Here is a 24627-nt window from a genome sequence, read left to right on the forward strand (position 1 = left end):
ACAGTATCATTTTCATTGCTGGGATCTATGAGGGACCAGATAAATAATACTGCTCTTCCCTTTATAGGTTATGATCCAATCAAGTCATAAGACAAAAGGATAAAGCACATGGAGGCCAAAATATCAACCTTATTATACTCTTATTACCATAAAGATTATGTTGGAAGAGGGATGTGGTTTATCTCTTTGGGAAAGTGTGATTCTTAGGCAGACACAGGTGCAGGCCTCGTCAATGCTGTATCACGGCTGCCTTTCCCACATGGAGTGCCTCCCTGCCTCTCTAAGATTTGTGCATGAGAAGAGCAGAGAAGTTGTCCACCAGCTGTGGACAACTGGCTTCCAAGGGCAAAATGCTAAGAAGTAAATGATGAATGCCCAGTTTTGCCTTCCAAACGTAAGGTAAAGTCGTCAGCTAAGACTGTGGCTATGGTGACTCGGGCCTCACATGTTTGGCAATTGGTAGGGCTATTAATTAGGATGACAACCTGAGTTTCTTTACATGCTAACAGCTGAGGGTACCAGAAGCAGCAAAAGAGGGCAATCCCCAATGTGCAAGCATCATTTAGTCCTCTGCTTGCTTCATGTTTGCTAATGTTACATTAGACAAAGCAAGTTATACCGCCAACCCAGATTTGAGAAATAGCTACTACCTCTTGATGGATCTGCAGTCATATTGCAGAGGTATAGGTACAGAAATAGGAAAAATTTGTGACTAATTTTATATTCTATCAAAATATGCCCTCTGATCACATATATTCATATCTCTTGCACATGTTTTCACCCTCATTCCAGAATGGTGAAAGTCTCATCTAATGCTCTAATTAGGTTTGAAGTTCAAGGTTTTGTGATTTGTATCACATGCAAATCTGGATATGGTTAATATGTGGCTCCTTGTGATCCAGAATCTAATGAAACAAAAGGAAAAGTTACCTTCCACACGACGTTAATGCACAATAGTGATACAGGGATAGGATGACTCTAACAGACACTTCCACTTCCAAAGTGGAAGAACAGGAGGCACCCTGCTGTCACTGGTCCATAGCAATTCTGAAATTTTGCATAGGACCTAATGCCAGTTCTCCCTATTCTGAAGGCAGAGAATATCCAATGATTAAGGCATAGCACTACTCCTTGAAAGAGGCTTCCCAGTCTACTGTAATGTACTTCTTGATCGAAGTGGTTTCCTGGTGCATTGTTGTCAATAGTCTGTGGCTCCATCCTCTGTGTTCTTAGCTGAAAATATCTGACCATTTTCATGAAAAAATGGTTGCACTTAAAGCTGAATATTTTCCTCAGACTGCTCCCTGCAGAAATTTGGAGGACCAGAAGTCTTTTTTTACAGTTTGACCAATATCCATTTGATTCAAACTAGTAGTTGTTTTGCTTTTGTTTGTTTTGTTTGCTGCTACAACTCTCTTAATCACTTTTTTAGTTTCCAATGTATCAGTTTTAATGCACTTAGTTTGAAAAAAGTTATACCCACAATTATTTTAAAGAAAGGATTAAGCTTCTCTGAGACCATGCTTTTAAAGATTTTTAATAGCTTTTGTCTAATTGGGATGGTCATTAGTCATGTCTTAAATATTTTGAGTTTTATCAAAGGATGTTATAGTCATACTATTAATTTGCTTTAGGAATTTTTACATGCCAGGGACACTAGAAATGAAAACAAAGCAAAACAAAACAAAACAAATTCCCGTGTTGCAAGTCCTGATTCCTCTGTATTTTCCCCAAATTTTGCCTGCAATCTCATCTCTAGGTCCCTTCACTAGGTCATCATTCTCTTCTTATACCTTATCAAATGTGGCTAGGGGTACCAAACTGTTAACTTTTAGAGTTCTTTCTGAATTGCTTCTTAGCCAAAGTCAAATTTTCATTAGTATGTTTTTTATCTTTCATGTTATTTCAGGTGACTATTGTGCTGATTGTCTGCATATTATATCATATGAGTCACCATATATCCAGCCTGCTACAGTTGTTTTCTCAATGCTTTTCCAGCTTCCACTAATAGTTTCACATTGCTTTTCCTGCCTTTGGTAATAGTTTCTTTGTTACTTTTTCACCTTCTGCCTACTGTCTTATTCCAAAGATGATGCCACATTTTTAGGGTTTTGTTCTAGTAGTGCCTGATCCTTGGTACCAATATCTGTATCAGTTAAGAAATTTTTCATAGCAAGCCACTCTCAAATTTAATGGCCAAAGTAGAAAGCATTTATTTTGCTCATGGTTTAGGAGGTTATTTGTCCTAGTCTGGACTGGCTTAGTGATCTCTGTTGGGTTCTTGCATGCATATGTGGTTAGTCAACAGGTCAGCTGCCAGGTGGATTATCCAGGATGACTTAACTCACATGTCTGGAGGCTGGCAGACTTGGGCCAGAGTGATCGGGGTGACTAAGGCGCATGTCTCTTATCATTCTGGAAACTGGTCCAGACTTCTGCTTGTGGTGGGAATTATAGAATTTCCAAAACAGAGAGTTGAAAAAGCCAAAAGTACAAGAGCTTTTCAAACCTCTGCTTGCTTCAGAGTTGCTAAGGTCCCACTAGCCAAAGCAAGTCTCATGGCAACCTTGGATGGATCCCAGCTCTTGGTAGGAAGATCTGAAGTTACATTCCAATAGCAGGGACGTGGAAATGTGGAGACTGTGTAGTGATTTTACAATCAACCCCATGACTGGGGTAATTAAGTGAGGAAATCTAATATTCAAGAATCTTGCTTGTTTCAAAATGCAATTTGGAGATCAAGGATATGTGCATTCTTCCTAGAGAATCAGTTAATTAAAACTAAAGTTTGGGGCCTGCTTGTATGCTGTCCACTGAGTCTTTCTTTCCTGATGTGAAAAGGATGTGAGAAGAACGAGAGCAAATGGGAAAAAACTCTCCTATAATAAAAATCCAGTAATAATATGTTAGCCTATGGAATGGTTTCTATTTGCTATTAAGTATTTTAAACAAATTATCTCCCTGAATTCTTACAACTCTGTGATATATGTTCTCTTATAGGTCTATTTTACAGACGAAGCCTAGAGAGTTTAAGTTACAGTTAGTAGATGGCAAAACCAGGTAGGGAAAGATAGTGAATGAATTGCTTGTTGTTAAGTGGTGAGCTGTAGGCACATGAGAATATTATTAGGCTGATTGTTAGGACCCTGAAACATGAGGAATTAGGGGGAAATAAGTCCAGACTTTCTTATTTTCTCCTGCAAAAAGGTCAGGGGTTATTGGTACTGTGGAGGCTGGCCATTTTCCCATGCTCCTGGCCTGATCCAATGTGAAGAGGAAAAGCCAAGCAGGGAACTAACCCAGTATAATACATGCCAGGGGAGTACTTGAGAAATGTGAATGACTCCACAGAAATGAAGTCAGCTAAATTTCTTTCTCATTTGGTATCCATGTGAGGAGGAAGGACCACATGGGCTCTGGAACCAGAAAACCTATGTTTGAACACTAGTTTCACCACTTGGTTAGATCTGAGATCTCCGGAAAATTATGTACCATCTCTGAATCTCAGTTTCTCCAACTGGGGATGATGGTAGTATTTAACTCACAGAGTTGTTGTATGAGGATTATTAAAGTATTTAGGAAAACATTCTTCCTGTGCTTAATGAGACCCCAAATCATCTGTTATTTTCTATTAATTTTTCTTAGTTATGTAGAATGTTCAATTCATATTCCATTTTAAGCAAGTAAGAGTCACTGCTTTCTTCAACATAAAGAACATTTGTATCGGCCATGAAGAACATTTTTGGGAAGAATGAATAACATAGAAGTCCCACTTTTTAAAAAAATTTGTTGATGTATAATTGACATATAATGTTATGTTGGTTTCAGGTGTACAATGTAATAATTTGATATTTGTCTATATTGAAATATCACCATGGTAAATCTAGTTAACATTTGTTGCCATACATAGTTATAAAACTTTTTTTCTTGTGATAAGAACTTTTAAGATTTATATTTTCAGTAACTTTGAAATATGCATGTATTTTCAATGTCTCTCCTCTGTCTCTGTTTAATCTTTTTTGGGAGGGATTTTCTCTTCCTTTAAAGTCTACTAAGATGCCAAGACTAGTGGGATTGAAGCCCAGGGAAGATGTAAGTAAATTTAATCACTAAAACATAACTCTGCTCTCCCAGCTCCAAAGATTTTAAAATGACCCAGTCACCTCCATCAATTTCCTGAGCAAATGGCCCAAAATTTGAGGCTTGCTTGCTCAAACTTGCATAAAGCTTTTAACTTCAGCAGAGAAGTGAAAACAGGTTCAGATCTTTTTCTACTACTACTGTTATTACTATTACTACTACTGCTTTCACGCACACACACACACACACGCACACGCACACACACGCACACACACACGCGCACACACACGCATACACACACACGCGCGCGCGCGCACACACACGCACACACAAATTGCTGACATTTGTTGATTACTACTATTTTCCCGTCCTGCTCTAAACTATGGGAGTCATGTATAATCTTTTGCCAGATATTCTTGGAGTCCTAAAATTTCTGAGATTAAAAACATTTAAGACCTGGGTGGTCTAGCCCGGAAAGGGGATAAACCTCTAATTTTGCACAGAACTCAAGATAGGATCAAATGAAATAATAGTGTAGAAAAGCACTAGTCAGGATGGCTAACACATATCAACCCATAAATATTTTTTCATTATTACTATTTGCAATCTGTTCTAAATTAATACTTTAAACCTAGTGATAGGTATTGTTTTAGAGCTATGCTTTTTTACATGTTTGTGCTTATTCACCTTCATTTTTTTCATTTTACAGTACATATTATGTACCTACAAGATTAGCTGCTATGTACATTGTTAGGAATGTGTGAGAATAATATAGCCCCTGCCTTCATTGGGTTTATAGTAGAGCATGTGTGCTTGTGTGTACATATATGTGTGTATGAAGGTATAAATATATGTGATTGACGTTTGTCATGCTGATAATTTGCTTAAAATAAAGCATGATTTATAGTTAATCCTTCAGAGTATGGTCACAAACTATCTCGGCTTATTTTACATCTGGCAAACAAGGAGAAATAATCTAAGTCTCCTCTCTAGCATCCTTTGATTCTGAGTTTTGCATTGTGTTACAGTAATTTACTCTCCTCCTCATGAGATATCCAGTGACTGTTGAATGGGATGAAATAGAGATCAATTTAGGTACACCCAGTAGTAGATTTCACAGAAGGACAGCTGAGATAAGGCAATCTGGACAGCTGCCTTAATTCATAAATCACAATCCTTAACCAATTTACATCTCACTGAAATCTCTGACCTGCCAAAACTGGGTTTGTCTTTCTGCATGAATGATTTCTATTCTCTGGAATGGAACTGGGGATGCCTTAGCAGAAAGGGTCAATAACCAATCATGTTATTTTAGGCAAATGATTTAACTTCCTGGGTTGCATTTCCGTTTCTCCAAAAGGAATAGGCTGGATTCCGCAATCTGTCAATAATTTCACAATTGTATGGTTTTATGATCCTAAGTCTTTTAACCATAGTTGGAGCTATTGTACTTGCTGTGAGATTTACTGTGAGTAATTTGTATGTTACCATAATTGCTTGACCTAATGGTTAAATTGAAGGCTGCATTTTTCATCTTCATCAATGAGTTTGTACATTTCATATTTCCAATATGCCTATATTGCACAGTTTCTAGTTATATAACATATATGCCTTATTTCTTTTTCAGATGTTTCATCCATACAGCCAAGCCCCACAGGGGAAAAGAGTCTATAAATCCAGAAGACCTGAATTTGTGTCTTTTTCTACCATTAGGGTTGTTATTTAAACATTCTGTGTTAACTATGCAAATTTTAGTTTTTCTAATTGTAAAGTGGGGAAAATAACTCTTACCCGGTAGATGCTGTGATTAAATGAGAGAATATATGAGGTAATATCTAGCACAATGCCTGACACTAGTTAGTTGATTTCTCAATAAATACTATTTTTGCTCTTATTATGGATACTAGACTCATTGTATCAAACCTGAGAGGACATACACCAAATAGGTCAAAACGTGGGTTCTTGAATCAGCAAACATAGATTTGAATCACAGCTTGTGATGAAAATGCCGCAGGAAAATTAGCTAACAACACAAAGCCTCATTTTCCTCAACTGCTGGGATTTGTTGAGCTCTCTGGTTCTGTGGATTTGTTTTCAACAAATTTGGGGAGAAAAATCAGCCATTATTTCTTCAAATATCTTTCTGTCCTTTCCCCTCTTATTCTGGAACTCCGATTACATAGATGCTGGAGTGCTTTATATGGTACCCGATCCTCTCTCTAAATGTTTCTTCTCATTGTGAATAGTTCTTATGTTAATGTCACTGATATTTTCTTCTACAGGGTCTCATCTGAAGTTAGTCCTAGTCAGGGCATTTTTCATCTGTGATATTGTATATTTATCTCTAGGACAAAGGTCAGTGGACTGTAGCCCATGGATCAGCCACCCCTTTTGTAAAATAAGGTTTTATTGCAACATAGCCATGCCCATTCATTTATGTATTGTCTGTGGTTGCTTTTGTGCTACAAGGTCAGAGTAGTTGCAACAGAGGTCATACGGCCCATAAACCTAAAATATTTACCATCTGGCTGTTTAAGAAAAAAGTTTGCCAACCTTTCTAGGGCCAATCCTGCTCTACAAGTTGAATGTGTTGTTGTTTTTTTTTTTAATCTTCCATTTTTCAATCATCATGTAATATTTTTCTCTACCATTTTAAGGTAGATGGGGTATATTTTAATAATTTTTCTCTTTTTTGTCTATTCTACTGATCAATTTTTCCTCATTATGAATTATATGTTCCTGTTTTTTGTATGCCTAGTCATTTTTAACTGAATTGCTGACATTTTGTTGGTTGCTGTATTTTGTTGATTTCCTTTCAGTGATATTAGAATTTGTCCTGACATGCAGGTAGATTACTCGAGTCAGTTGGATACCTTCAGGCTTGATTTCAGCATGTTAAGACGGGTTTAGATTAGCTTGTAGTCAGGCAAATCTAGGCTCACAACTAAAGAAGTATGTATGTATGCTGTGTATTCTATAGGATATACATTGCATTACAAAGTCTTTCCACGCTGGCTGAGGAAACACAAACTATTCTCAACCCAGTTTGCACTTCAAATCTTTATGGGTGGTTTTCTCTGACCTTGGGAAGTTTCTTCTATGTGAGCAGATCTGCACTCAGTCAAAGCCTCAAATGGACTCCCTCTTATCTCTAGAGTTCTCTGTTTAGCTCCTGGCTCTATAATACTCTGCCCTCTAAATTCTAGCCATTTTGTCTCTTCAAACACTGACTTCTGATGCCTCGATTCAGTGAGGCCACTGAGCAATGTTAGGATTTCCACTTCCTGAACTGGGGGGGTGGGGTGGGGGGTTGAGCTGAGCTGCTTCTAGGGAATAAGCTCATGCAGTCTGAGCTTGCCTGGTTTATTTCTCTCTTCTCAGTGACTTCAGTACTGTGCTGCTTGTTTTCCAATGGCTTCCCCAAATTTTACAACGATTGCTACTTTTTTTGGTCCAGTTTTCTAGTTGTTTAAAGCAGAAAACAGAAAAAAAAAAATCCCATCCAATTTGTATCATTCTATTTCTACCATAACACAAAAGCCTTTAAAACTAGTTTCATCATTCTCAATAATGTTCTGAAGGGTAAAGATCATGGGATCGCTGAGCAAATATAATTTCAATTTTGCACTATTTGTAATTCAGTAGATCTTACTTTACACTTAAAATTAAGAAGTCAACAGAATTCTATCCAAGTGTCAAGTAGTATAGGGTCAGCCGTAAGTCAGGCTGTGTTGATAATTTAGTACAGTTGCTTAGAATGAAGGAGTCTGAAATGCTTCATTTCAATTTCTGTGACTGATCAGTTGTGTCATATTGGATACATTTCTGCTTTTTTTCCTGGGTTTCAATTTCCCATCTATAACAAAAAATAATAATAATATCCACCTCATGGGGTGATAGATTATGTATGTAACATAATATCTAGCACTGTAAGTACCAAATTAATATAAAACATTATTGTGTTGTTGTTGATATGATTGTTTTTGAGAAGTTGTTCATTTGTTGTACTGAAGATGAGTCTGCAGGCCCTTAAGGACCCACCCATGCTAGAATCTTTGGAAATTCTTGGCGCTTTACCATTTGGATGAAAGCAGACCGATTAACTTGGTTGCAACTGACTGGACCAGCTCTTAGGGCACCGGCCAAAGCCCTCCATGAATTGGCTTGATTCAGAAGGCTGAGCCTGATGAGGTCTTCTTATTTAGATGAATCACATCTCCCTTTCTGATGTGATAAAGGCTATGGTGCTTTTCCTACATACCACCCCCGCTGCTAGGAATATTGGCTGCTGACAGGGACCAGTTACATCCTTCGCTGAGCATAGCCCTCTGCTGCAGGGAAATGTCTCACCTGAGCAAGTGTTCCTTCCCAGAGGGTGACACGTAGCCAGAAACTGGCTTTTTAGCAGGGCTAAAAAGCCTGCTCCCATTCTATTTCAGAACAACTCTGAAGGGCATCCCAGCTTTTGGGATGATGGAAACTTCAGGTGTAACCGCTTTGCAGGAGTTTCTTCATCTGCTCCGTCCTGCCTTCCTCATTTCTTTCTGGGGTCAATTCTTAAAAGCATTCTTCAATAAACCTCCTGCATACACATTGTCATCTCATAATTTGTTCCTAAGACACTTGGGGAACATGAGTGTGAAACACACACAAATGAGAGGGTATTGTATTCTCAATGCAGAAAAACCCATTGCTCTGGCGCTCTCTGAGACCTGACATAGGCGTCTGAATTGGGTGTCTTGACAGCAAGGGTTATTGTATAACTGCTCAGATGGGTTCCTATGCCTCCCTTCCCTGTGATTCTTAACTACAACATTGTGCCACCCAAATGAACATGGAAATGTTTTATCGTTTTAAACTGAACCTGTGTTCCTGAATACATCTCAAGCCTGATGCACCTGACCTTAAAAAGGAAGGAAGTATATGGAGGAAATGTAGAAGGGGAGGCAGTAGTTAGAACAACTAGTCCCCTGACATTTAAAAAAAAAAAAAAAGCGCTGGAGGCAGCCTAGGTGTTTGTCCTTCAGCTGTGCCAGAACATGGAATATTTTTTTGGCTGTCAAATTCGCATTAACTTTCCAAAGGCTTCTAGGCCCCCTGACACTTTTAAAATAGTCATTATATCCCCAAAGATCTTTAGAACATAGGCATTTCTCCTGAGAGCGATTCCTAGATAAACCTGAAGGGATATTATGGTAATTTCTCAATGAATAGCTTCTTCATTATGAAATAACCTGCATCTTATAAACGTGATTTGGGAGGGCTCTTATCTTGAAGTTACCACAAATTGCCATTGGCAAATGAAAAACTTTGGCATCAGGATTGGCTATGTTCCCATGATTAATATTCTAGTGATGACTACAAATATGGGTGTATTAGCATAGCCTTTCAACTTGTTCAAGTTTTCATGTGATTTCAAGTTATTTAAATGGTAAAAGAGTTAGTGAGCATTATGGCACTGTAGCTGGATGCTTTAGATTTATTAGTTGGAGGGTTATTTTCATCTTTCTAAAAAATACTGAATTATTAAATTTGTGCATGCCAAGTTTATTTTTTTATTTTTTGTGAACCAGGTATCTGTAGGGAGGTACATGCCTGACATCAAATGGTTTTTGTAAAATCATTTGCTATAGAGTCAAACTCAAAAAACTCATGCTTAGTACTACTCTTTGTTGGTGCTTGTCCTTGATTTCACTTCAATTTTCATCAACATAAGTCCCATAAGTCATCAATTTGTTGTAATTTTTCAATGTTGGACATACTGAGAAATTGTCAATACTTTTGTCATAAGCTTTAGTGTGGGAAAAATTAATGATTCTATGTTTGGTAAGGTGTATTCTAGCTGCTGCTTAATTTTAGTATATGTTGAATCATATTTTGTATTTTTGAAATACATAGCATTCCTTTAATTTATGAAATGCTTATAGAATCAAACTTCAATGCATATATTCAGTCTTATGTGCACAAATTCCAGATTACTGAATTAAAACCCTGTGCTTAAATTGCTGGGCTATCATTAGAATTTCCATTTTATTCCCTTTGTGACATGTTACCAGGGAAAATTCATTGCTTTGAATAATAATGAGCTTGAGACAAATTTAGCTTTTGCAAGCTGATTAATGCCTTTCTCTGTTTTGAACACCTAATATATAAACCACCTTTGCTTCTTTTTATAAAGAAAATTTAATGGCCATTTTTCTATGAATTCCTACTTATTAAGTATTGGAATGTGCTAATTTATCTTTAAAATGTTAATATAGATCTTGGGATGGAAATGTACTGGAGCTAGTAAAATATGAAACCATACGTGAGATGACATTATTAATATGCTACTAACTATAATTAGTTCAGTTTTATGAGTCATATGAACTAAAACCATCGCATATTCTCTGATAGTTTCAGAAGGAGTGATTTTTCCAGCTTTATATGTTAGGGGTTTAAACTTTTCAAGGTATTAAAAGGTCCTGTGAATATCTAATGAACTTGTCATCACAAGGATTTTTGGACACTCCAGTGAATGGAAACCAATCCCATTTTTTATTGTTTGTTATTGAGATACAAATAGCTTAAGATGAGTTGTGTGCCGCAAATTTCTAATAGCATTTTTTATCTGTAAAATTAATATGGGACTTCTTATTTTGGGTCAGGTAGCAGGTTTCTAATGATATTAATCATGATAATGTTAGAAGTTAATTTATTAAAAGCAATTATATTAAGGTATTAAGGACAAAGAAAATAATTATGGGGTTATTTGGCTAACAACAGTTAAAATTTACAGTAACAATAAGCTGAAAGATGATTTTGTGCCAACAGATCTGTTAAAAATATGTAACACTGAATTATGAATGGAAACTTAAATGGGTAAGAAAATAAAAGAATGTCTCAATAGCACCCAGTGGAAAATTGCTCATCAGTTATCAAATGGCACAAAAGATCTTGTGAAAAAGCAAGACCTTGCTGGGGTGTATTCCCTGGGGTCAGTAGACAGAGCAATTTGGAATTGAATGGTATCACAGATATGCTATAGAGACCTTCTATTGATGGCTGATTTGTCAGAATCAGAAGCATCAACAACCTATTAGGGTTTCAAGACTGTTAGTGAATGCATGGTTCCAGTAATTTATCCTTGAGTCCTTTATAAAAGGCTCTAAGTATAGAAATCCTTGAAGTTCTTGGTATCCATAAAGATTTTAATAATTCTTCATACCCCCTTGGAGCCAAATATTCTATGTACAGCTTCTTGTAATAATTTTAGGCTGAAGATAAATTTTTGTGTAGATGTGGGCATATCTGTTTGGATAAGTGTATTTTTTTGTGAGATTAAGATACTGCAGAGAGCAATGGGTATTGAAGTTCTTTCTTTGATTTAACATTTCTGTGAAATCACAATTCAAGGTCTTTGGATAATTTTTCACAGCCATTACCCATATGTCAAATTCCGAAAGAGCTCAGTGTTTTAATTTGATGCCAAATATTAGAACTAAGAACTTAAAAAAGAAAAAAAGCATTCATAGAAAGAACAAGAATGGCTTTCTAGTCATTGAATATCTCTCCTCTTCTGTTCCTCTACTTCTACTAGTGCAGTTCAGGTCTGGTATTAATAGTTTGAGACTGTCTTCTTCTCTATATTACCTGCTCAAACGCTTCTACACCCAAAGCTGGAGTAATTGTTCTATATATGGTTTTGTTGTTTCCCTCCAAAATCATCTTTGCTTCCCAAATTTTAATGACCATAGACTACACACCTTAATTTAGCATTTTGAATATTCCACAAGTTGGCCTTTTTCACTCTGTTCTCCCATTCTTCTAGAAAAATCTATGCTTCAGCCACTTCAGACTATCTCCTATACCTCAAATGTGCCTTATTTCTTTTCCATATGTAGATCCTTTGCATTTTCCAAAACACCCTATTTTATTTTCCCTCCATACTGTTTATTTTCCCCACTAAAGTCCTACCCATTTAGGGGGCTAAATTTAAATTTCTTATGTCAATGATTCCATCCCTGATCAACTGAACTAACAGCAAATTTTCTCTCTGAATTTTCAGAACATTTGGCAATGCACAGGGCTAATATTAGGCCACTTAACATCTTTGAACAAATTAGAAAAACCGGTGAGCAGACTATGACTCTAAGTGAAGTAGGAAAAAGTACCTCTTAATCCATGCAGATGGAGCTCTTCGCCAAAATGCAGGGCTTAATGAAAAGAGATTCACCAGACTTCAGTTATCTTTTCTGCCACCGTCTAGCTGGCTGACCTTGGGTATATTATTTCACCTCTCTAGATTTAGTTTTCTTCCCTGGAAAATGGGGATAATAGTATGAAATTCATACCGTTGCTAAGACTAATATGTAAGATAATGAACGTAGATTGTCTAGCTGGATATCTGGCATATAAACCCTAATCAGTAAATTGTAATGACCTTTATAATTATTATGTTTTATGCTACCATCTTTAGTTTCAGGGCTAGCTGTTTTTCTCCTTGAAGTAAAGTTTCAGGTATGGAAATTAAATATATTTGTAGACACAAATGCATTTTTGTTGTTTTGACTGGAATGTTTACTGATGATCTTTATCAGATCAGTACTTCCTAAATAAATATTAGCAAGACTACATTTCTTGAACCAAGATGTTCTTTTCTCCTGCTGTTGACATTAGCTCAATACATACAGAAATACAAGACCAGAGACAGAAAATAAATATGAGGACGGTAGTAGTCTTATTAATACCCTGACCTCTATTTAAAGTTATGATACATTTTGAGAAAGACATTTGTTAGTATGATCAAACATTCTCACTCAACTAATGAGAACACTTTCCATTTTCTGAAAGACAATTTGTGAAAAAATATCAGATTACTGACCACAAAAATGTCAAAACCACCTAGTTATCTGGAAAAAACAGCAATAGAGATGATTCTCCATACAACACCAAAGAAAAAGACCTTAACCTTGACCCATGGGGATTGCCTTCAAGGCGACAAAGTAATTTATTTTTCTAACCTAGGCTCATTCAAATTCTTGTCTTCTCTGGCAGTATTGCTGCAGGTAATATTCGGTGGACCAAATTCATATCAGTCTTTTAACCTCTCCAGAGCTCTTTGTATCTGTGTGTATTGGCTTTGAGTGGAAATTTCCTACTTCATAATTGGGCTCCTCATGCTGAGAAACCTCTGGGGGATCCAGAGGGAAAGCCAGGAAAATGTGAATGTAGGAGGGAATTGGGCCAAAGGAAGGTATCTGTTAAGCATTCATATATTTGCATTTGGAGAGTGTAAGTGACTTCAATATTTGGGCTATGTTTATATTTATGAAATATGAAAACCTCCATGTGAAAAGGAAACATTCAAGTACAAATTGACAATTCAGGCAAAAATGACAAATATTTGAATGTTTAGAGGTATTTAGATGCTTCCAAATTCTGTTGGCTGCTTGTTATATAATTGGATACTGTAGATAAGAAAATAAGCAACATTAGCATTGTTTGATTCCTCAGTCCTGGTGTTCTACCTGTACTATGTATATAGTTGAAAAAAATGAATGTAATGAATGCATTTAATCAAATATATGGGATTATTTCATTTTTATTTTATTAATTACTATTTTATATTGTTTTGTTTTTTATTATTATTTTATTACTTCAGACATGATCCACAGGTAGATGGTAAAACAACTAAAGTTTGTGAGAGGAGCTTTTCTTGCAAGAAATCATTCTATTTCATAAAACTCACCAACAGTCAAAAGTCAATGAACTCAGTAAGTTCTTCATGTGCTTCATGACTCAGTAGTTGCACAAAATCAGAAGTTTGAATTACCAACTCCATTTTTGATAATGAAGTCTTCTTATGCATACAGAATCTCAGTGTGTGAGATTCAATGCATTTTCAGAACTGAAAAATAAATATGACTTTAGGCTATAAGACTAACCCCTTTACTTTTGTTTTTAGAAGTGGCAAGATAGAAGAAAGGGGTTCCAAACCATCAAATGTAGGAAATCTCTTTTCAGTGAAATGAAATATTTCAACTTCTCCAAATGCTTAAATCAACTGAACCTAAAGTAGTAGCCTAGCTTGGATCATAAATTCAGCTATGGAATTTTAAAAATTTTTGAAAAAGATTAAAATAAAACTGAAAATGCCATTCCATTATGGGTTAAATTGTATAGAATGTTTTACATTGTTAATGTTTTGTGGTTTGCAAAGATTTTTTGCATGCATTATTTCATATAATTTATATTATAAATTCATGGCATGGGTAAGGCAGCTTTAGCTTAATCATATTTGCTTTTGCCAAGGCAAAATCTCTATAAATCAAATTAAGTATCATAGTTACATAAATAAAATTCAAAGCTAATTCCTTTTCTGACCTGACAGTCACTGCTCTGGTTATTGCACCTATACTCAAATAGCACAGATGAAAAGAAAATGCTGGAGATATAATTATTCTATTGTTATTCTTTTGTTATTTTGATTTTGTTCTTTATGTGTTTACAAGCAGTTGATTCATAACTGAGATTTATGAAGTGTGAGCAACACTCAGCAGATGGCGCTAATGAGACACAAAATATTGAGTAGTCAACTCCTAAGGCCAGAGATTTGGTAGTTAATAAGGGTGTTGGAGGATAAGAACAGCCTGATTGCATTGTTTCTCATTTGAGGAGTGCTGATGCCACATCAAATAATTTTAGAGATTTATCCAATCCCTTCTTTATACTGAGTTTGAAGATAATATTCTTTCTTGTCTACTTCATAATGTTTTTTTAAAAATAGAGTATCTTCTTTCACTTGAAAACTAAGCCTAGTCATTTGCCTGTATGAACTTCCTTCCATTCATATGCTGGAAGAGGGGGGAAAATGAATCACATTGTCGTTATTCCTTTAAGCACAAAATATGGAATTCAAAAGAGATTCTTAGGAGCTACTAACTCCCAAGAAATTATAATTCTATTTATCTTTGAGGGATACCTAGCAGACTGTTTACCAGATCAACATTTAGGCTCAGTGTTCAAAGGTGGAAGAGTCCTTTTGTTTTGAGGCTCTACTAAACATTCAGAATGAGAACCAGATATACTGTGGAATTAAATGAAAAATTAATTTTTCAGAATAAGAAAAGGCTAATTAGAAAGGATGGAACTGTTTGCTTATTTTGTCAACTTAACAATTAAGCTTCACAAATAACATCTGCTCATGTGTTAGGAAGTGCCTTGGTGGCTTCTGAGCAAGTTATTTGAGAGGTATCTCACCAAGGAAGAAAGAGTTGCGTTTTAAATGGGGAATTCAGCGGAGTTTACTAAGAACATACTAACGCATGTTCTCTGAAGTCACATTTCTACACAGATTATATGGTCATTGACATTTCTGGTATCCTCAGTTTTTCAAAGCTCAATTTCCTTCCAATAAAAACCAATCCCATCCAAATTCTGTGTTCTAATTCGAATAAAGTGATCAATTTCACATTTTTGTGAATCCTACTTGAAACTAGCAATGCATAAAACTACTTCAAAAAACTTTCCTCTAGATGGCTAAGGTTTAAGAGACTGTTACATAAGGGACAACCGAGTTAATTTTTTTATAAGTAATATTAATGATTGGAAACTCATAGAAATCACATTATTATATAACCAGAGCATTTTTTTTCTTCTCATTGAGAAAGGTATCTATCTTTGGTTTTTATCAACAAATCAGAGATTATGACTGTTGTATTCATTGCCCTTTCTCAACAAAAATGACCTCTTTTCAGGTACCAGATTTTGTTGTGATATAAACCAACAGTGATATAAACCAAAGACCATGCATCAGTGAATTCAAGTATTTTGTGGGCACAGCCAGGATCTTTGATCATGTCACAGGATCAAGTTGAAATGGTTTCCCAATGGAAAGAGTCTGCTGAGATAGCCAATCAACTTCTTAGTAGGATTATCTGAGAAAAATTTAATATATTTCTTGTCCCCCACAAGTTCCCTAATTGAATATGACTTATTTTGATCTATCCATGGAAGCTGTTGTCAAGAAGACTGATGTGAATTACATGCCCTAGTTAGAAACTTTCATAATTTAGGGAGTCCATAGATATTCTATACATAGTTAAGCATTAAACATGATAACCTACTGAGCCACCTCCTCTACTTTCTCCTCTTTCTTCATCTTCTTAACACCTTTATTGATATATAATTCTCACCATATCATTCATCCATTTAGAGTGTACAATTAAGTTATTAATATATCCACAGTTCGGTAACCATCATCACAATCAATTTGAAAATATCTCGTCACCCTCATAACATACCCCAAGCCCGTTAAACTTTCCCCACATTTTTTTCCCAGCCCCTTTCCTCTAACTCCTCAGTCCTAGGCAACCACTAAAGTATTTTCTATCCCTATAGATTTGCCCATTCGGGACATTGCATATAAATTTTATACATTTCATTTCATATAAATGGAATCATACAGTATGTGGTCTTTTGTGATTGGCTTCTTTACTTACCATAATATTTTCAAGGTTTATCCATACTGTGGCATGTATCAGTACTTGATTCCTTTTTAATACCAAACAATATTCTATTATATGGATCTATTAATTTATTTATCCATTTATCAGTTGAGGGACATTTAAGTTCTTTCCATATTTTGGCTTTTATGAATAATGCTGTGATCATAAAGGTTTTGTGTACTATATAATTTTGTTGGGTAAATACTTAGGAGTGGATTGCTTGGTAATATGGCACTTCTTTTTGTACCCTTTTGAGGAACAGCCTGTTTTCCACAGTGACTATATCATTTTTCATTTCTACAAACAATGTATAAGCATTTGAATTTCTCCACATCCTTGCCAACACTCGTTTTTGTCAGTCTTTTTGATTGTAGCTCTCCTAGTAGGTACAAAGTGGTATCTCATTGTGTTTTGACTTGCATTTCCCCACTGGCTAATAATATTGAGCTTCTTTTCATGTGCTGATTGGCCATTTATCTATCTTCTTTGGAGATCTCTTTGGATTTATGTATCTTCTTTGGATTTATTTAGATCGTTTGTGCATTTCTATATTGAGTTGTCTTTTTGTTATTGAGTTGCAAGTGCTCTTTATATATTCTAAATAAAGGTCCCTTAATAGATACATGATTTATAAATTCTATTCTGTGTATCATCTTTCCACCTTCTTGATGGTGTTCTGGAAAGCACAAAAGTGAAGCCCTTCTTTCGTACTTGATTTTAGCAATTTGGGTCTTCTCTCTTGTTCTAATCAGTCTAGATAAAGTTTTATCAAATTTTTTGATCTCTTCAAAGAATGAAGTTTTAATGTTATTGATTTTTGCTCTCATTTTTCTATTCTTTATTCTACTAATGTCTGCTCTAGTTTTTGTAATTCCTCCCATCTGCTTGATTAGTTTAGGTTGTTCTTTTCATTGCTTTAAGGTGAAAGAATAAGATATTAAATCGAGATTTTTCTTCTTTTTTAATATAGGTGTTTAGAACTATAAATTTCTTTCTAAACACTGATTTGGTGGCATTCTTGTAATTTTGGTTTGTTGTATCTTTATTTTCATCTTAAAATATTTTCTAATTTCCATGGTGATTTCTTATTTAGACACATTGGATACTAAGGAATATGTTATTTAATTTCCACATATTTGTGAATTTTCTAAATTTCTTCGTTATTGATTTAGAATTTTTTCCATTGTGTTCAGAAAACATTTTAATCTTTTTAATGATTTTAATAATTTTACATCCATTGAAGGTTGTTTTATGGCCTAACCTATGATCTATCCTGGAGAATGTTTCATATGTACTTCAGAAGAATATGTATTTTTCAGTTGCTGAGTAGATTGTTCTAATGATGTGTGTTAGGTCTAGTTGGTTTATAGTGTTAAGTCTTCCAGTTCCTCATTACCCCTTTGTCTAGTTGTTCTAGCCATTACTGAAAGTGAGATATTAATATCTTCAACTATTACTATTGAATTGTCAGTTTTCCCCTTAAGTTCTGTCAATATTTGCTTCATGTATTTTGAGATTTGGTTGTTATGTACAAATGTGTTTAGAATTCTTAAATAACCTTGATGAATTGACCCTTTTGTCATTATAAAATATCCTTCTTTATCTCTAGTAACCTCTTTGTTTCAAAGGCTATTTTGTCTGATGCTGGTATAGAACTCCAGCTCTGTCATGGCTGCTGTTTGCATATTTTTCCATTATTTTCCTTTAAACCTATGTGTATCTTTGAATCTAAAGTGTGCCTGTCTCATGCTGAGTTAGATCTTTTTTTTTTAAGATTTTATTTATTTATTTGAGAGAGAGAGAGAAAGAGAAAGAGCACAAGAGAGGGAGAGGGGCAGAAGGAGAAGAAGCAGACTCCCCACTGAGCAGGGAGCCTGATGTGGGGCTCCATCCCAGGACCCCGAGCTCATGACCTGAGTGAAGACAGATGCTTAACTGACTGAGCCACCTGGATGCCCCAGATCTTGTTTTTTTTTTTTTAATTTTTTTTATTTTATTTTTTATGTTATGTTTATCACCATACATTACATCATTAGTTTTTGATGCAGTTTTCCATGATTCATGGTTTGCGTATAACACCCAGTGCTCCATTCAGTAAGTGCCCTCTTTAATACCCATCACCAGGCTAACCCATCCCCCCACCCCTCTCCCCTCTAGAACCCTCAGTTTGTTTCTCAGAGTCCATAGTGTCTCATGGTTCGTCTCCCCTCTGATTTCCTCCCCCTTCATTTTTCCCTTCCTACTATCTTTTCTTTAACATTTATTTGTATTATTTGTTTCAGAGGTACACATCTGTGATTCACAGTCTGCCAACCATTGCTTTTTGTTTGGATTGTTTAATCCACTCCCCCCTTTATGTTATTATTGATGTAGCTGAATCTTGTGTGACATTTTTCTTTTTGTTTTTTTTTTTTGTATCTCATACTTTTTTGTTCTTCTGTTCCTCTTTTATTGCTCTCTTTTGTATAAAGTAAATATTTTCTAGTTTAACATTTTAATTCTTTAAATAATGATGCAGGAGAGCTAGGTTCTTGTCTCATGGAGTTGAAGAATGAATCTTGTGGACAAAGGAGAGTGAGTAAAATAGAACTTTATTAAGTGAAGATACCGAAAAAGCTCTAGAGAGTGAGAGGGATCCTGACAGAGTTGCCGCTGAGAGCCTTTAGGGTTGGTCTTTTATAGAAAGCTAACCAGGGAACTTAAATCCTTTTAACATCTCTATTGCTATCACCATTGAGCAAGGACTAGTGATAACACCTTCAATGCCTTACTTCCTATTTAGGGTCTGGTTATTCTTTGTTGGACGCAGGTGATTATTATAAAAAAGACAGCCCTCCACACGCCTAGGGCAGGGTGTTCTGGTTTGTTCCCTTATCTCTGGTTTCCCCATACCTACACATTTTTGGGATTTCTGTGAGCCTGATTACATAACCCCCTATCTATCTCTCCCTACCCAGCCCCACCTGTCCCTTACTAAATAATTTTTTTCCTATACGTTTTGTGTTATTGTCTTAGTGGTTGCTCTAGGCCTTATCATATATATCTTATCAGAATCTACTTCAGATTTATACTAAATTAATACCAGTTTATGTGTAGTGAAAGCCCAACAGTACATTCTTATAATTTTTACTTTATATAATTATTCCTTTTAAAAAGATGCTGGGAGAAGAAGAAAGAGCATGTATTTATTGTTTGTTATAGTAACTTTCCTATTTACCATTCCTGGTTCTTTTCATTTATTCTTGTGGATTCTCTTTATTTGTTCTTATGGATTCATCTAGTGTCTTTTCTTACTCCTATATAATTCTGTTCCCACCCACCTACTCTGTGCATTAATTGTCAAATATTATTATATTTTATATATTATAGGCCCAACAATATAATTTTATACATATTGCTTTATACAATTGCTTTTTAAAATAAGTTAAAAGAAGAAAAAGTGAGAAATATGCACATGCTGTCCTTTCTAACTAAATTTACCCACATTCTTTGATTTTTCATGTGGATTTGAACTACTGTGAGGGTCACTTTCTTTGTTTGATTGTCTTTCAGAGTGCCTTTCATCTTGAACTTGCTCATACTCTGTTCCTGATACAGTAAGTTTCCTTAGGGAGAGCTTTGGAGCTCTCTGCTTTCATAGCTTATCTCTTCCTTGTGCAAAATCTCTTTCTCATTGAATGCTGATTTGATTATGATGTACCTTGGTACAATTTTTTGAAGCCACAGGTAGAGTTTATTTAAAAAAACAAAAACAATCCCAAACAAGACTTCTTTTGACATTAAAATATAGAACAGATAATTCTACCAAGGAGTTCTTATAGATACAAATATCTGGGTCAAATGCAGCACCTTATAACTAAATATGATTTTATTCTATTTATCTTTTTTAAAAGAAGACTTTATTTTTTAGAACAATTTTTTAAAAGATTTATTTTCTTTATTTTAGAGAGAGAGTGAGAGTGTGGGGAAGGATGGGCAGAGGGAGAGAGACTCTCAAGCAGACTTCTCACTGAGTGTGGAGCCCCAGGTGGGGCTCCATCTAAGGACCCATGAGATCACCACCTGAGCTGAAATCCACAGCCGGTCACTCAACTGACTGAGCCACACAGGAGCCCCCTTACAGCAATTTTTAAAGTGGCTTTAGGTTCACAAAAAAAATGGAAAGTTACAGAGATTTTCTCTACATCCCCTCCCCTCATAGATAGACAACCTCACTAACAACATCCTGCATGTGTTCATATATTTGTTATAATTAATAAACCTATATTGACAGATTATTATCACCCAGAGTTCATAATTTACATTAGAGTTCACTCTTGGTGTTGTATTTTCTATGGCTTTTGACCAATGTATAATGGCATGCATCCACCATTATGATATCATACAGAGTAGTTTCACTGTCCTAAAAAGTCTCTGTGCACTGTCTCTTTTCCTCTGCATCCTCCATAAGGTAAATTCTGGCAACTACTGATCCTTCTACTATCTCCATAGTTTTGTGTATTCCAGAATATCATACATTTGGAATCATACAATATGTAACCTTTTCAGGTTAGTTTCTTTCACTTTGTAAGACGCATTTAAGTTTCCTCCATATCTTTTCCTGGCTTGATAGCACTTTTTAAGTATTTATTTATTTATTTGAGAGAGAGCAAGAGAGCATGAGCAGGGTGAGGGGCAGAGGGAGAAGCAGACTCCTTACTGAGCAGGGGGCTCTATGCGGGGCCGATCGCAGGACCCTGAGATCATGACCTGAGCCGAAGGCAGACACTTAACTGACTGAGCCACCCAGGCACCCCAATAGCTCATTTTTTAGTGCTGAATAACATTCCATTGTCTGTATATACCATCGTTTATATGTCCGCCTACTGAAGGATGTCTTGGTTACTTCCAAGTTTTGGCAATTATGAATTAAGTTGCTATAAACTTCCATACACAGGATTTTGTGTGGACATTAAGTTTTCAATTCATTTGAGTAAATACTAAGACGCACAACTGATGCATTTTATCGTAAGAACATATTTAGTTTTGTAAGAAAGTCCAAACTATTCCAAAGTGGCTGAATCATTTTGCATTTCCAGCAGCAATAAATGAGAGTGCCTATTATTTCACATCCTAATTAGCATTTGGTGTTACCAGTTTTTTGGTTTTTTTAATAGGTGTGTAGTTGTATCTCATTGTTGTTTTGAATTTAAGTGCTTTTTATTTTTTGACAACCTACATGACATGTTTTTTTTTCTTTCTTAAAAACAATGCCTCTGCTCCAAATAAATCAAGGTCAAAATAAATGAAGAGCTCAAGATGACAACAGTCCCTTTGTCTAAGTCCTGGTGTTGTGCGGATGAAAAGCAGCAGTCAGTTATGATAACACGGGATAATATCCAAAGTGTAGCCAAATGTGTTAACATTTTTTCACATCGAAACCAGCCTTAAAGTAAATCACATATGGGGTCGCACCATCCTTGTGGTAGTCCAAGATAACAACCATGTCGTCTGGATTCATGGTTTTATCAATAAAGAACTGGTTGTTTTTGAAATTAGTGAAGATGTGCTTGATTTGTTCTGTAGCCCCAGTCATAAAAGGTTTCACTCTTTCTGGTCTTTGTTCTTTAAGTTTGCCTTTGATTGATTTCATATAATCTTTGATGTACTTCCTGTGGGTTTCTTTTGTGAATCTGGTTTCTTGCAAGTGATGGTTCATGACAATATCAACTCCAGTGATCACTGTGATTCGGGTACCTTTGCCCTTGGGGCTTTCAACGAAGACATTTTCACCAATGAGTGACTCAACAGTGTTCACTCTGTCTTACTGGCCATATTCCACTCCACCCATAGGAACCACCCAGCTCATCATGGGACTGATGAGGTCCCAGGAGATGATCATGACAATGGCTAGAGAATCAATGGTAGTGCTAGCCTAGCAGGAGCCCAGAGCTGGAAGTAAATGGTATGCTGCCAGAAGGCATGCTGGGGGAGGGGTTAGTGGGTGGAAAAGTTATCTGTTCAGATTTTTTGCCTATTTTTTAATTGGAGTTTTTTTTTTTATTGTTGAGTATTAAGTGTTTGTATTTTTGGATAACAGTCATTTACCAGCTATATGTCTTAGAAATATTTTTTCCCAGTTTGTGGCTTGTCTTCTCATTTTCTTGACTGTATTTTTGCAGAGCAGAAGTATGATTTTGACTCACTAATTTAGTCAAGCTTATTGATTATGCATTGGGCTTTCAATATTTTATCTAAAATAACATTGCCATCCAAGGTCCCTAGGCTTTCTCCTATGTTATCTTCTAGGAGTTTTATTATTTTATGTTTTACACTTAGGTTGATGGTTAATTTTGTGTAGGGTGTAAGATCTGTATCTCGATTCCTTTTTTTTTTTTTTTTTTTTTGCACGTGGATATGTTTTTCTAGCACAATTTGCTGGAAGACACTCTTTGCTCCATAGTATTACCTTTGCTTCTTTGTCAGAGACTAGTTGACCGTATTTATGTGAATCTATTTCTGCACTCTTTATTCTGTCCCATTGATTTGTTTATTCTTTTGCCAATACCATACTGTCTTGATCACTGTAGCTCTATAGTAAATCTTGAAATCAGGTGTGTAAGTTCTCTGACTTTGTTCTTTTTCAGTATTGTGTTGGATATTCTGGGTCTTTTGATTTACCATATAAACTTTAGATTCACTTTGTCAATATCCACAAATTAACTTAAGATTTTGATTGATATTGCACTGTAGATCAAGTTGGGAAAAAGTGAGATCTTAAAAATATTGAATCTTCCTATCAATGAATATGGATTATCTCTCCATTTATTTCATTCCTTTATTTATGTGATTTCTTTTATCAGAGTTTTATAGCTTTCCTCATATAGATCTTGTATATATTTTTTCAGATTGGTACAAGTATTTTATTTTGGGGGTGCTAGTGTAAATGGTATTGCGTTTTTAATTTCAAATTCCACTTATTCACTGCTGGTATATAAAAAAGTAATTGACTTTTATATATTAACCTTGTATCCTCCAACCTTGCTAAAATTGCTTTTTAGTTGCAGGAGTTTTTTGTTGAATTTTTTGGGTTGTCTACATAATCATGCCATTTTTGAAAAATGACAGTTTTATTTCCTCCTTCCTAATCAGTATAACTTTCATTTCCTTTTCTTGTCCTATTGCATTGCTAAGACTTCCAGTACAATGTGGAATAAAAGTGGTGAAAGAGATCATCCTTTCTTTGTTCCCAATCTTAGTGGGAAAGCTTCCAGTTTTTCTTCTTGGTAGAATTTTCTTCATGTTTCTTCTGCCTGGGATTTGCTTTCATCAAATTTGAAAAAATACTGGGTCACTATTTTGATTTTTTCTTTCTCTCCTGTCCTTCAGAGACCTAATTACAGAAAGATTAGGTCACGGAATGCTTCCCACAGTGCACTGATACACCGTTTTTTTTTTTTCTTCAGTTTTTTTTCTCTCAGTATTTTAGTTTGGATAATTTCTATTATATATTTCAAATTCACTGATCTCTTCTGCAGTGTTTGATCTGCTCTTAATCCTATAAAATTTATTTCTCATCACAGACATTGTATTTTCCTCTGTAGAAATTGAATATGTCTTTTTATATTCACCATTTCTCTATGTTAATGCTAATGTTTTCTTCTTCCTTCTCAAACACATGGTATAAAGTTTTAGTTACATTTTTAATATCTTTTTATTGTGTCATGTGTATAATTATTGGTTTAGTTTTCACTGACTGATTTTTTTCTTTTTTTCTTTTTGGTTGTGATTTCCAGCTCATTTCATGAATTTTAAACAACAAAGAATGTTTATATATACTTCTGATTGTTCAGTTTAGGGCAATGAAATGTATAATATATATTTTACAAACATTGAATACTTCAGTATTAAAATGTGCCCTTCAATTATATAGAAATCACATTTTTTCATGCAATTTTATTCTCTTGGAACAATGAGATACAGTGCACTTTGAAGTCAAATATAATAAACTTCAAAATACAGTTTTACTAAAGCTTTAGGAAATTAAGGAAGTTATCTTACCTCTATGAGTTTTGATCAT

At 35.3% G+C, this 24627-nt stretch overlaps 1 protein-coding gene across 1 annotated transcript; it reads right to left on the minus strand.

Moving 5' to 3' along the window:
* Window positions 1-21966: 21966 nt before the first annotated feature.
* LOC114222757 (translationally-controlled tumor protein-like) lies at window positions 21967-24627 on the minus strand. Its single transcript, XM_088023736.1, has 2 exons — window positions 24609-24627; window positions 21967-22370 (listed from the first exon to the last, which is right to left on the minus strand). The coding sequence occupies exons 1-2, from the start codon at window positions 24625-24627 to the stop codon at window positions 21967-21969; spliced, it is 423 nt and encodes a 140-aa protein (XP_087879862.1).

Source organism: Eumetopias jubatus, unplaced genomic scaffold (assembly GCF_037043125.1).
Source record: "Eumetopias jubatus isolate StellerSeaLion01/CBP00866 unplaced genomic scaffold, mEumJub1_p1.0 scaffold_6, whole genome shotgun sequence".
Taxonomy (NCBI): Eukaryota; Metazoa; Chordata; class Mammalia; order Carnivora; family Otariidae; genus Eumetopias; species Eumetopias jubatus.